This window comes from Cervus canadensis, chromosome 12 (genome assembly GCF_019320065.1).
Source record: "Cervus canadensis isolate Bull #8, Minnesota chromosome 12, ASM1932006v1, whole genome shotgun sequence".
NCBI classification, from domain to species: domain Eukaryota; kingdom Metazoa; phylum Chordata; class Mammalia; order Artiodactyla; family Cervidae; genus Cervus; species Cervus canadensis.
The window spans coordinates 9,791,604-9,804,585 of NC_057397.1; the positions used below are offsets into that span (position 1 = coordinate 9,791,604).

Below are 12,982 nucleotides of genomic sequence, written 5' to 3' on the forward strand. Positions count from 1 at the left end.
ACAATGCACGCTGTTAGGGCTCGACCTGGGCATGGCAGTGCAACTGAGAGCTAAGCGAGGAGGGGATGAGGTGGGCAGGCAGAGGGGTGCCCGCATGGCCACACCAGGGACCCAGGCCAAGGGCACTCACTCCCTGGATGTGCCCACCCACAGGGCCCAGACTAGGACACACAGGAGCCAGAGGGCTGGAATCTATCTGTCTTTATTGGCTGCAAGGCTGCACAGGCTCAGGCCAGGGCTCAGATCTTGTTGAAAGCAGCAATGTCGACACTCTGCACCTGCAGACAGGGAGGCTGGTGGTCACACGGGGCCTTGCTTCCGAAAGTCCCACGCCCCTGGCCAGGGGTTCACGTGGGACACCCCTGCACCTCCGAGTGCGCCCCCTCACTCACGTGCTCCTCGAACTTGGTGATCTCCTCTTCCAGCTGGTCTGTCCCCACCTTGTCGTCCTCCACCACACACTGGATCTGCAGCTTTCGGATGCCGTAGCCCACAGGCAGCAGCTTGGAGCTCCCCCAGACCAACCCGTCCAGCTGGACGGAGCGCACGCAGGCCTCCAGTTGGGCCATATCCGTCTCGTCATCCCACTGAGGTGAGAGGGAAGGGGCACAGGCTGAGTTTACACCTGCCTTGCCCAGTGCTGACCCCTCCAGAACCCCAGGCATGGGGAGGGGAGGGGAAGGTCGGAGGTGAGCCACTCACAGGCTTCACGTCCAGTAGGATGGAGGACTTGGCCACCAGGGCAGGCTTCTTGGCCTTCTTCTCTGCGTACTGCCGCAGCCTCTCCTCACGCAGCCTGGCAGCCTCCTTGTCCTCCTCCTCGTCGCTACCGAACAGGTCAATGTCGTCATCCTCATCGTCCTCCGTGGCGGTGGCCGCCTTCCTGCTGGGTGGCTCCACTTGGCGCATGGGAGACACGTGCTGCCGTGGTGGGGGGAGCGGGTGTGGAGGCTGAGACCCACACAGGCAGGACCCCAGGCCCCTGCCCCTCACTGCTGCCTGGGCCGGCCTGCAGAGGGCCCCCAGCTCCTCAGCACCAGGCCGGGGGTCCCTGGTGGGGGTGGGCCCTCACCTGGGTCTGTGGAGTGGTGGCCCGGTGGGCAGGCGAGCTCTTCTCCAGGGCACTCAGCCGTGCCTCCAGCTTGGAGACAGCTTGCTGCAGATCCTGCACCACTGTGGGGGTACAGGGATGCTGGTCGGACGGCAGGGCCCAGGGCGGGACACCCCCACATTAGGCCCAGGGTGGGACCCCCCACCCCCCACCCCCCACCCCCATCAGCCCAGGGCCTCACCCCCTCGCAGGCTCTGGTTCTCTACTTCCAGGCTGGCAATCCGGGTGACCAGCTCACTGTGGTCTCCACTGGGCCCGCTGGAGGCCCCAGGGCCTGCACTCTGCAAGGCAGGAGTAAAGGCAGGGCTCACACCCTTGCCTGCCCCTTGGGGTCCCCCATTCACAGCTGTGCTAAAGCAGAGCCCTGAGCTCAGCCTGCAGGGGGAGCCCTGTGAGCACCAGGCTGAGGCAGCACCACAGCCGGGTGGGAACCCAGCCCAGGAAGCCGGGGGCTCGGGCGGCCCCGACACGGAGGCAGCGCAGAGCTGAGCCTCAGCTGCCGCTGCCTGTGGGACAGTGGGAGGAGGCCAAGGACTCACAGTTCCAGGAGCGGCCAGACCCAGGGCAGGGGGACCAGGCAGTACAGCCTTGAGCTAGAAACAGGAGGACAGCAGGGGAGGACCCGCCGGGGGCAGAAGGATGAGCACCCGGTGCAGGAGCGGCAGCCTGGCCCTGCCTCCCCGGGCCACACGGCTGCCCGCCTTGGAAAGCTCCGGTCCAGCCTCCAGCCTGCTCCGCTCCTCTCTGAGGGGGATCCGTCGTCTGCCCCAGGCGGCACTGCCCAGGGAGCTCACCCACATGGCGCCACAGCTCGAGCCCGAGCTACACGCCAGGAGCCGGCATGTGGTCACGTGCACCCTGCACCCAGTGGAATGGCTCCCAGCCCTTTCAGACAGCTGCTGCCCGCCTCCAGCATCCAGTCACGAGAAAGACCTGGGGCCTTGGGCCTGCCCACCAAGCACCATTTGGAAAGCACGTGGCTGCTCCGTGCCCTGCACACTCCCAGACCGCTACCGAGGTGAAGGTCTCCGGAGGCTGACCGACGCTGGCTCCCCGTCCCAGGACCAGCGGGTAGTGCTGGGCTGACACCATGTCTCGCAGGCCATCACTCCCACCACACAAAGCACCCAGCAGAGCCGGCCAGTGGTGCTGGGTGGCGGGAAGGGGCAGCGACCAGCCCCCGGACGCCCCCTCCCTTCATGTCAGCCAGGAACCCACCCCAACCACCCCCAGCTCCCTACTCTGGTCAGTGGGTGGCCGCCCCGCCCCCACGGCTGACCACCCTGGCCACATCTCCGCCTCTGGCTCGCAGCTCAACTCGCGCTGCAATTCCCACTAGGAGGGTCCGCGGGTCCCCTGGCTAGGGGATGCGATCCAGAACCACCTGCTTCTCGGAAGCCCACCCCCCTCCAGGGCTCCACCAGCCTCAGGCTCCCCCACAGCCAGGCCAGGCCTGCCCTCCTGGAGGATCCGCACCCACAAAGCGGATCAAACAGGTCCCGGAGCCTCGAGGTGGCTGCAGCCTCAAACCTTCGCACTTCTGTGCCTGCCACCCAGCCCCAGCCCCGACAACACTGACGGGCCCCCAGGTCACAGGTTCCAGACAAGGCCCCACCTGCCGCACGGCCACAAGGACACCAGCCGCTCAGCCCATGGCCTCCAGGCCCCGGGCCTAGCCTCCCACCCTGACTCTGCGGAGGAAGCCGAGGGCTCAGGGCGGGGGCCGTTCCACGACCGCAGGGTGCGGGCGGTGCCACCTGAGGTTCTGCGTCCGGAAGCCCGCGTCCCTGCCTGCAGCCTGCCTGGCACCAGCAGCCCCCAGGAACCTCTGGAGCCCCGGTGTATGCTGAGCCCGTCTGTCCCAACCCAAGCCCAGGGCTGGGCCGGCACCCTTCCCGGGCAGCTGAAGGCCCCACCACAGGGCCTCAGGGTGGGAGACACTGTCAACAGTGGGGTCCTCACAGGGGTAATCAGCTGCAACGGGGTCATGATAGGGGTCCCAACCCAGTGACTGGTGTCCTTGGCAGCGGAGATTTGTTCACAGAAAGAAGATGGAAAGACACAGGAAAAAGACAGCGGCCAACATGCCAAGGCCTCTCCTTCTGAGAACCTCAGGAGGAGCCCACCCCATCCACACCTTCCGCTCCGAGTCTGACCATCCAGGTTGTCAAAACAAGTTTGTGTTGTTTCGGTCACCTGGTGTGTGATGCTTTGTCATTACAGAGCCAGCTCAAAGTCCCCTGACCCTGTGGAAAGGTGACCCCAGGGCAGAGGGTCTGTGGAGCTGGATGGGCAAGCTACCCTAGATTAACCTGCAGGGCCCAGTGTTGTCACAAAGGGCCCCATCAGGGAGAGGCAGGAGAGAGAAAGAAACGAGATGGAAATGGGTGTCATAGTCCCGACACCGCTGGCTGGAAGCCACAGGCCAAGGCATGTGGACAGCTTCTCAAGGCTGAAAAGGCAGGAAGGTGGGTTCTCTCCTGGAGTCTCCAGAAGCACAGCTCTGTGGACACTGAGCCCGAGGCTGGACACTACCCTGCGGCCCTGGGCGGGCGAACAGCAGGGCTGCCATCCCCAAGGGCCGTGCCCCAGTCAGGCCAGGGACAGAGCTGGACGGGGCTGTGCTCCCCTCCTGACCTCAGGTGGGCCGGGAGGCCACGCTGGGCTGCAGGCCCCTCTCTGGGCCTGCAATCAAGATGGTAGCTTCATGCCCTGTGAAGCTCCAACACTTCAGCCACTTGATGCAAAGAGGCCACCTGACTCATTAGAAAGACCCTCACGCTGGGAAAGATTGAAGGCGGGAGGAGAAGGGACGACAGAGGATGAGATGGTTGGATGCCATCACTGACTCAGTGGACATGAGCTCGAGCAAACTCTGGGAGTTGGTGAAGGACAGGGAGGCCTGGCGTGCTGCAGTCCATGGGGTCGCAAAGCGGACACGACTGAGCGCCTGAACGACCATGACGACATGGTGACCCACCCCTCTGGGGACAGCCACACTGACGGGGGAGGAGGAAGGAGGGAGGCGCCAGCACGCAGGCCCGGGGTGACAGGAGCCACCACCGCGAGGCAGGCAGTGCCAGGTGACCACGGGCTTGGCGAGGCCACGGGAGGGAGGGCGCCCTCTCCTGCAGTGCGGTGGACAGCCCTGCACGCCTCACCCCAAGGTGCCCCGAAGGCCATGCTGGGGGAAATGCCAGACAGGCCGCCTGGCGTGAGGGCAGTACTCACTCCAGCCAGAGACTTCTGGATGTTTTCTCTGGCTCTCGCAATGTCACGGAGGATCACACTGGCGCCATTCTCCTGCAGATGGTGCAGAGAGAACCTGTCTGTTTTTTTCAATTAAAATTAAAAAAGAAAAAAAGCCTCAGCTACCCCAAGGCCAAGTGCAGCAGCCCCTACCTGGCGTGAGGAGCCAGCCATGGGCCCGTTCATCTGCTCATAGAACTTCCTTTCTGCATCATCATATTTGAACTTGTCAAACCAGATCTTCTCATGCACGAGGAAGTTTGTGGCCATTTTTCTGTTGAAGAGAAGAGAGAGACTAAGACCCGCCAGGAGGAGAGGCTGCCCGCACCAAGGCCCCAGGACCTGCCCACACACGCACCCTCCCGACGGCCTGGACCCCGAGGGAGTGGGGCAAGCTGTCCAGTCCTGGGTGGCGACGGCTCCAGGTCCCAGAACAGGGCACCAGAGATTCTCAGCATGGGCTACAATGAGCCTGGGACCCCCCCTAACCCCAAGCCCACTGTATGGACCCCCTTCAGGGCTAAGGCTGGTGGTCTCCAGGCCAGTCCCCAAGATGAGCAACTCTCAAAGCATGGCCAGGGACCTCTGGCGGTCACCAAGGTCGTTCCTTTCCCCACCACATATCTGTTCAAGGCGGGATTGGTCAGACAATACACACCCACACACTGAATGCATAGCAGGTTTAGGAATCCAGCTGTCTCCTATTAAGCCAGACACAAGATTTGCAAAAATACAAAATAAGGCCACCCCACTTCACTGAATATTTGTTACAGAAAAACTATTCCTCACATAAATGTTAGTAATGTGTAACAAGCTTATTATACTGCATTTAACTGCTATGGTGGGAAAACCAATAGAGAAAACAATTGCTCTCTAACACCCCGAGTGTGAGTCTGGCTGCTCCAGGTGTGTCTGTGAGCCGGATCCAGCCACATTCAAGGCTGCAGCCGGCAGCTTTTCCACCACTCGGCAGGGCAGGGGAGCCGCTAGACCTGGGCCACGGCCCAGACGACACAAGCAAAGTCCGCTGCTCAGGGCTGCCCGTCCCTCAGCCAGTGCAACAGAACAGGATCCGATCGAACCAACACTCTTTGCTGCAGATCCCCGGCCACCACTGGACCTCAGTGATGAGAGAGGAGGGACCCTGAGACCCCCCCACCCCTCCCCCAAGAGGCACCGTGAAGACTGTTTAGTCCCACACCTCACCTCCGACCTTCTGGGGAACATCTGACCACAACAGACCCCACACCAAGGCCAAGACCCTATCAAAGCAGCATGTCTACGCCCTCTGAGGGGGCAGAGGGGCTCCTGCCAGAGTCTGGGGTCCAGGGAGCGCCCCACACGCCCGCTGGCCCTCTCCCTAATGCTGTGCCTCCAGGCTGCCTGCGGTCCACCTGTCTCCGCCCACCTGCCTGAGCCCCGCAGGCTAGCAGACCCCTTCCTCAGACAGGCCCTGGCCCCCAGAGATCAGCTGGCACTGCACAAAATCACTCTGGGGCCAGACCCCCAGATTCACAGGCAGGAGGCAAGCTGGCCTGGTCCAGTGGGTGTCTTTCAGACTCAGGTGGAGCACCAGAGACACCCACCTCATCTCAGGTGGGTTCAGATGAGGGCAGAGGGGAGACGGCAGGAGGGGTGGGGTGCCGGGCCCAGTGGGGATCAGAGACCAGGACCCGCCATCGCACACCCCAGCCCCCACCCGTGACTGTCAGGGGGGACTTTGCAAGCTGCCCGGCCAGAGGGGAAACTCCACACAGGCCACATTTGGGCCCACTCCGACCCCATGGGAGTGATCAGGATGCAGGCCCAGGTGGAGCCCAGAGGCTGCAGTGCCCGGGGCAGAGCCCTATCCCTGGAGAGCTGCTGGGGTAGCCCACTTGGGGGGCCGGCAGTCTTGGGAGGAGCCCTGCCAGGGTGGGAGCAGGGAGGGGCGCATGCTGGCCTGGGAAGCCCAGGCACCCAGCCGGCACGCTTCTCCTACTTGGGTCTCAGGCTGGACACAGACGGGCCTGGCCGGGCACCAGGTCGGTGAGCCAGGGACGCAGCTTCGAGGCGCCAGGCCATGCGCAGGGCCTCAGCCGCGTGGTGGCGGCACTCCGCGCTGTCGTAGGTGGGCTTGCTGAGCCAGGGAGCCTCGGCGTCCTTGTGCAGGAAGTACCAGTAGGGCAGGGCACAGGCGGCCTCCCCGTTGGCCCGTCGCGGCCCAAGCCGCTTGCTTCCCGCAGCGTTGCGGCCCCGCCGGTCTCTGCGGCCCCGCCGGGCACCCTCTGCCTGGCCGGCTCGCTCCTGCAGGCGCACCTTCCCAGGCGGATGGCCGTCAAACAGGGCCTCGTAGAAGCCCCTCTCGGCTGCATCGTAGCGGGGTTTCTCCAGCCACACCTCTCGCACCAGCGCCTGCAGGCTGCCCAGCGGTGGCTGGCCGTTTGCCGGTGGACCAGACTGGTGGAGAAGGCGCAGGTCAAGGGCAGCCGCCCGCTGGCCTGTGTCGGGAGCCCCCTGAGCACCGCTCCCCTCTGCAGCCAGCAGCAGGGCCTGAGACCACTCCACAAATGCCCGCTCAGCCTGGTCGAAGGACGACTTGTTGACCCAGATGCCCCAGGTCACGTGGTGGCAAGCCACCTGGCTCCCGTGGGTGCAGGGGTCCCCGGGGGCCAGGGTGGGACGCTGGGCTGCCTGGGCAGCCACATCGGCCAGCCTCTGGCGGTATGAGCTCTCCGCCTGGTCGAAGAGCGGCTTGTCCAGCCAGACGTGGTCGGCCGAGAGGCCCACAAGGGCCAGGTCCGCCTGGCTGAGCCAGCCCTTCGGGGAGCGCTTCCTCTTTTTCTGCAGTGGCTTCTTTCCGTCGAGGTTCTTCCCGGGCTCGCTCCTGCTGCCACTGTCCGCCTCGTCCTCCTGACCTGGCCCATTCATGGCCAGCGTCTCGGCCAGGAGCTGCTGGGTGGCGGCTCTCGTGGCCTCGTGCTCGTAGAACCTCCGCTCGGCTTCCCCATACTTCTGCTTGTCCTCCCAGACGGTCTCCAGGGCCCAGGCGGCCTTTCCGCTCCTCATCTTGCGTGCAGCGTTAAAAAGTAAGCACAAGAGGGCAGTTGCAACACGGCCCCTCCCAGTCGGCCCTCCCGGCTCAGCCTCCCGAATGGGGTGCCCTGGGTCAGCATGCACAGGGAGCTCGGGAGGCAGTCAACACGCGTGTGCAGGGCCGGGGCGGGGGGGGGGGCACGTGTGCGTGTGTATCATCTTAACTGCAAAACTTATCTCATCCAACAAGTACCCAGGCTCTCTCCAAGAGGTCCAGAGAACACTTTCCAAACCTCTTTGGTTATAGAAACCTTTCCTGTGAACCCCAAGAATGGCCACCAGGTAAAACACAAGATACACTCAACTAATCTGACTTTGATGTTGACAGCAAATGATCTTGAGAATAAGTTTGTCCCATGAAACAGTTGAGACTCCCAGTCTCAACTGGGAAAAGTGACTTTACTGTTCATCTGAAATTTTAACTGGACGTCCTGTGCTTTCACTAGGCCTGGCCAACCCCCGAGGCACTAGGGCTTCTGTTCTAGGGAAATGACTTGGCGGTCTCAAGAGGACGGCCCCTCACAGGACACCCCGCCTGACCTGAGTCTCCCACCCGCATGGCCACACTGCCATCCTAAGCAGGGCCTGTTCCAAGGGGGAACTGGAGGGTCAGGGACAAGGGGCAGCCAGGAGCAGATGGTGAGAGCCCACCCCCATGGAGGCCAAATCTGGGGACACAGCAGGGAATCACTTTCTAAAAGGGAAGGTACCCAGTGGCCCAGGCAGAACCTGATCACCCCGTCTCCAGAGCAGGAGGCAATCAGCCCCACCATGGGTGCACCTCGAGGGGCCACACAGGAACCTGAGTCCTGTCCCCGCACTTTAGCACCTTTTGGTTAAGGGGCTCCATCACCGGAACACTGGGAGGTGACCACGGGGCTCTGCACCTCCCGCATGACCCCTAGACAAGCTTCTGCTACACCCCAATCCTGCTGCTGGCATGGGGTCCCCCGTTCTGCTCTGGGGCATCAGGTTCCACAAAGACTAGACCCCACCCAGGCAGCCCAGAATGCTAAAGCGCCCCCCACTGCCAGAAGCAGCCCCGCCCAGGAAGCCAGCCTGCTCTTGGGATGCACCAGGGGCCCCAAGCCCACACCAGACCGGCCAGTTCTAGAGTGGGGCTGGACTGGCCAAGGTCTCCATGCTCCTCAGACCCTACTCTGAACCCTGTGCTGGAAGCAGAGGCACCAGGCCAACTGGCCCAGGGGCTGGGCAGCTGCCCCCTAGGACGTCCCGTGTCCCCCTGCTGCTGCTGTGAGGTCTGTGGAGCCCTCACCCAGGATGAGGCCCCAGGGGGAGGCAGATTGATGGCACACCCTACCTACCGTTCCCTGCAGGGTCTACAGCCTTTCCTAACACCATCCCCCCAACCAAAACCCGATTCCAATTACCCTGTGATGCACAGCCTAAGTCCCGATCTGCCCAGGACTTCAGAGAGACCCCTGTATTCTGAGGGGCAGGTGCCTCAGGCTTAGAGGGGTCCCTGGCCGTCCCCTCGAGCCTCCTGCTGGGCAGCAGCAGCACTTACCGAGGCTAGGCTGACGGCAGAGGCAGTGATGGGGGGCAGGGCCGGGTGACCAGGGGGCAGGGCCATTGTGACATCACCCACTGTCCCCGTGGGCTGCGGGCCTACCAGGCTAGGCCTGTCTGCCCTCTGCCCACGCCCACAGACCCTCACACAGCAGCCTTGCCCACCAGGCTGAAGCTCTGCCTGAACCTAGCAGCCTAGACACGTGGCTCCTCACGCCAGGCCAGGCTCCGCTAGGAGCCCTCTGAGCCACTGCTCCGGACAAGGGGGCCGTTTCTGAACATGCCTGAGAGCAGGAATGGCCGGGGCGGTGGTGGCACCCTGCCCTCCCACAGGTGGAGGAACGCAGGCTGATCCCTGCTCAGGGGTACCCCCCACTGCCGGGGCTGGGGCTGACTTGGCCCGGGACAGAGCAGAGGCTACCCCCCAGGCCCAGCCTCCACTTCAGATGAGGTCAGGCACCCTGGAGGTGTCAGGATGCAGCAGGCACAGGGGCTGGGCTGTGGTGCCCAGGCGCCTGGGGCAGGAGGGTACTTACTTTCCCTTTGGTCTCCTAGGACAGCATGAAGAGAAAGCAGCAAGGTTAGAGGTGGTCTAACAGGGCGGCCCGAGCAGGCTGGGGGCCTTTGCTAAAGCTGCTTGGTGAGGCGGTGTGGAGGCACGTTTGGTGGAGGAGAAAGACAGCCAGAGCTCACCCCCAAATCCCTGTTCAGTTCAGTCGCTCAGTCGTGTCCGACTCTTTGCGACCTCATGGACTACAGCGCGCCAGGCCTCCCTGTCCATCACCAACTCCTGGAGTTTACCCAAACTCATGTCCATTGAGTCGGTTATGCCATCTAGCCACCTCATCCTCTGTCGTCCCCTTCTCCTCCCGCCTCCAACCCGCCCAAATCCCAGGGGGTGGCCAAGTCCACGCTCGAGGCAGCACTGCTCCATTGTCGCTCAAAATGGGCCGGAGCCCCTGCAGCACCAAGGCCCCAGCTGGGCTCCGCCCTGAGCCCACCTGGGCATGAGCCAGCACCTCCAGCACCCCACTGTCCACGGGGAGCAGGGTGGGGATCGCCCACTCCACAGGGTCCAGGCCTCTGGATCCCTCGGGGCCACTGTTGGGGCAGGGGCAAAAGCCCAGATGGGCAGGGTGCCACTGTCCCCACAGGCCTCTCAGGGACAAAAGGACAGATGGGGCGCCTGGCCCTGAATTCACAAGGGGCAGCATCCCAGGAGCCAAGGACCCGGCCAGCCCTGCCCCCCAGGGTCCTGCCATTCCCCCCCCAGTTCATGCCACGCTGAGGCCAGCACTAGAGCGCCAGCATCAGGTCAGCGGCACACAGGGCGCACCAGGAACCTCAGGGGGCATGCAGCAAGGCTCGGGAGGAGGAGGACTGCGCAGGACAGTCATCCCAGCGAGGCCGACCACACAGTGCAGGCCGGCTGGTGAAGCCGGTGTCGGGACAAGATGCTGGAGGGCGGGGTGCCAGGGTATCTCAGGACAGCCAGACCGCTGGCTCGCCTGCAGGGCCAAGGGCAGGCTGCTGACCACTGAGGCCAGTTGAGACCTCTTGCACAAGAGGGGCCACAAGGGCTGCCAGGCCCCGGGGTGAAGGCAGTGAAGCAGCTCACCCCTGCCTCCCAGCCCAGGCCCGGGGAGTGAGTACACCAGCTCTGCCCAGCGGACCGTCTCCAAAGCGGGGCCCAGGCTGGGGCTCCGCGCAGCTGGGAGGGCGTTCCTGCAGTGACAGAGGGACCGGGCAGCGGCCCTGCCCAGAATACTCTGGCCTCAGGGTCCCGAAGGTGAGGACACCATGGTGGGGGGCCCACAAGTCCCTGGGTGAATGGAGGTTTCCAGGTAACCCAGGGCTCACACGGCCCCATCGCAGCCACACAGAGGGGCTCCCAGGTGATCTACCTGGGGATCAAAGCGCTATGCCCACCTTCCACAGGAAGTGGGAATCGGGGTGAGGTGTGTGCAGACAGGGCCCTCGGCTGGCGTGGCCTGACCGAGAGCTGCCGGACAGAGCGCCCCATGCGTACAGGGTCCAGGAGGGCGGGTGAGGGCAGCTATGCCCCGGGGCAAGTGCAGGGCCATGATGCCCCCTGCCCTTCCCCTAGGGGTGACCGCCACAGCCCCATGTTCCTCCTCAGATGCTTTCCCACCCGACTCCTGGACAGTTCACTCCCACTCAGAAATGCCAACCTGCCTCGCAGGCAGGAAGGGGGGCGCCTGCACCCCAAGACTCAGGCCCTACGCTGTGTCTGCCCATGGCACCCCACCCCAGCCAGCGCCCCGTCCACACTGCAATGCCACAGCCATGGCGCTATTTCTGCCCCGTCTCTGGTGCCCCATCAATCCACCCTGGCCGCCGGGTCCTGCGCCCCTCCCCCGGGGCGGCTCCAGCAGCGTGCACCCAGAACCCGTGACCCCTCACACAACTGGTGGGCTGGAGGAGGGGAGACACGTCCCGGGCCAGTAGGTGAGGGGCTGGGACTCCACGTCTCACTTTGACACCAGTCCTTCACACAAATGTCACAATGTTGTCCACGTTGAAATCACACATATCATCTTAAAACACGGGCACAGGGCCAGAGCTCACGCCAGCACTTCTTGCCTGCAGCCCCCGGAAACCTGACACCAGGGCACAAACACTGGAGATAAGCTGTGCTGAGCCCTGCAGCCTCACCCAGCTCCCCAGGACTGCAAGGGGCTCTGCCAGGGGACCGTGCCACCCACCCAGGCTCCTGTGAAGCCCACAGCGGCCGCGCTCCAAGGTGAGGAGCTGGAGGGAACCCCCGGCCCTGGCCCAGGACTGACCGCCCCGCAGAGCTGGCCCAGAGCACCTGCTCCTTGGAGTCTGTGTGCCACCCCTTCTCAGCGGACACCTGCGTCTGGAGCTGGTGGGGAGGGTGGTCTCGGGAAGGACGCAGTCACCGTGAGCTCAGCCCACTTACCGGCTGAGGCTTCTCAGAGGAGCTGGGAGTGTCAGAACTGCTTCTGAGACAAGACCTGGGGCCTCCTCAGCCCCAGGCCCGCCAGGGTCAACTTGCCCTCCTGACAGACAAGGATCACCCACACAAACGGCTTTCTTGCTCTCCGCGGCACTTTGCTCTGCAAACCTGAAGACGCCTCCATCGGGTCCCCATCCTACTTAGCTCCAGCACAAGCCTCTCCCTTCGTTCCAGCGACACTGCCCAACAGCCCGGACCACCTTATCCAAACCTAGCTCCACCACCACCACTCTCAAGGAAGGCGGTGTTTGAGTCACCCAGCAATCACGTCCTTACTCTTCCCCGCGTCCGTGAACTGTCCAGGTTCTGAGACAGCTTGACAGAGGTTGGGCCCGCGCCTGGACCCCAGGCCCAGAGCCGGCGTGCAGCAGTCAACTGTTCAACAAACGCGTACAAACGGGAAGCTACAGGCCCGGGCCACGGCTGGGCAAACATCCATGTCACCCACCGAGGCGGGGGGCAGAGCGGCCCCGGTATGCCCGCCGCCGCCCTCCCGCCCAGCCGCAGAGGTCCAGCGGGCACATGGCCCGCGCGCCCCGCCCCTCCGCGCGGCCACCAGCCCGCAGTAGGCCCCGCGCCGCGGACTCCGCGGCACTGCAGCCCGGCCCCCGCCTGCGCAGCGCGGGCCGCTCCTCCCCTGGGCCCGGGGGCCTGGCGGCGCGAGCCGCGGTACTCACACGCCAGCCAAGGACGCGGCGACCAACGAGCAGGGTTCGGCGGCGCGCGACGGCAGAGGAAAGGGAGGGCCACGCGGTCCGCGCACGGGAAGTGAAGCGGCGGGCTCTACCACAAGCCGGAGCGCGGGGGACGCGACCCGCGCGCACGCCCTACCGCGCGGCCCGGGCCCTCCGTGAGACGCTCCCCGCGGGAGCGAGGGCAGAAGCCAGTGGGAGACCCCCGCGGAGCTCGATCTTTCCGAGAGGAGCTGGAGCAAACCACTGGACACGGCGCCGGCCCCGGCCGTCCCCCTCCGCCGCAGCTCGGATGGACTCGGCGGGCGGGGGCCAGTGACGCGC

At 64.4% G+C, this 12,982-nt stretch overlaps 1 protein-coding gene across 4 annotated transcripts; it reads right to left on the reverse strand.

Moving 5' to 3' along the window:
• Window positions 1-186: 186 nt before the first annotated feature.
• EEF1D (eukaryotic translation elongation factor 1 delta) lies at window positions 187-12,936 on the reverse strand. 4 transcript variants are annotated; one of them, XM_043484290.1, is made up of 8 exons: window positions 12,644-12,936; window positions 4,514-4,634; window positions 4,343-4,414; window positions 1,293-1,392; window positions 1,073-1,173; window positions 703-921; window positions 393-587; window positions 187-278 (listed from the first exon to the last, which is right to left on the reverse strand). In XM_043484290.1, the coding sequence occupies exons 2-8, from the start codon at window positions 4,628-4,630 to the stop codon at window positions 240-242; spliced, it is 843 nt and encodes a 280-aa protein (XP_043340225.1). In that variant the 5' UTR covers window positions 4,631-4,634; window positions 12,644-12,936; the 3' UTR covers window positions 187-239. The 4 variants fall into 4 exon arrangements, with proteins under 4 accessions (XP_043340225.1, XP_043340224.1, XP_043340226.1 ...); XM_043484289.1 differs by lacking the exon at window positions 12,644-12,936 and adding an exon at window positions 6,342-8,693; XM_043484291.1 differs by lacking the exon at window positions 4,343-4,414 and having other exon boundaries at window positions 12,644-12,915.
• Window positions 12,937-12,982: the final 46 nt, after the last annotated feature.

Coding starts and splice junctions, on each gene's coding strand:
- EEF1D (XM_043484289.1), bottom strand. CDS start 7,408: ATGAGGAGCGGAAAGGCCGCCTGGGCCCTGGAGACCGTCTGGGAGGAC. Junction 1,393..4,342: donor TCCAGAAGTCTCTGGCTGGA/GTGAGTACTGCC, acceptor CCTGCCTTGCAG/AGTGCAGGCCCTGGGGCCTC. Junction 279..392: donor TCACCAAGTTCGAGGAGCAC/GTGAGTGAGGGG, acceptor CCCTGTCTGCAG/GTGCAGAGTGTCGACATTGC.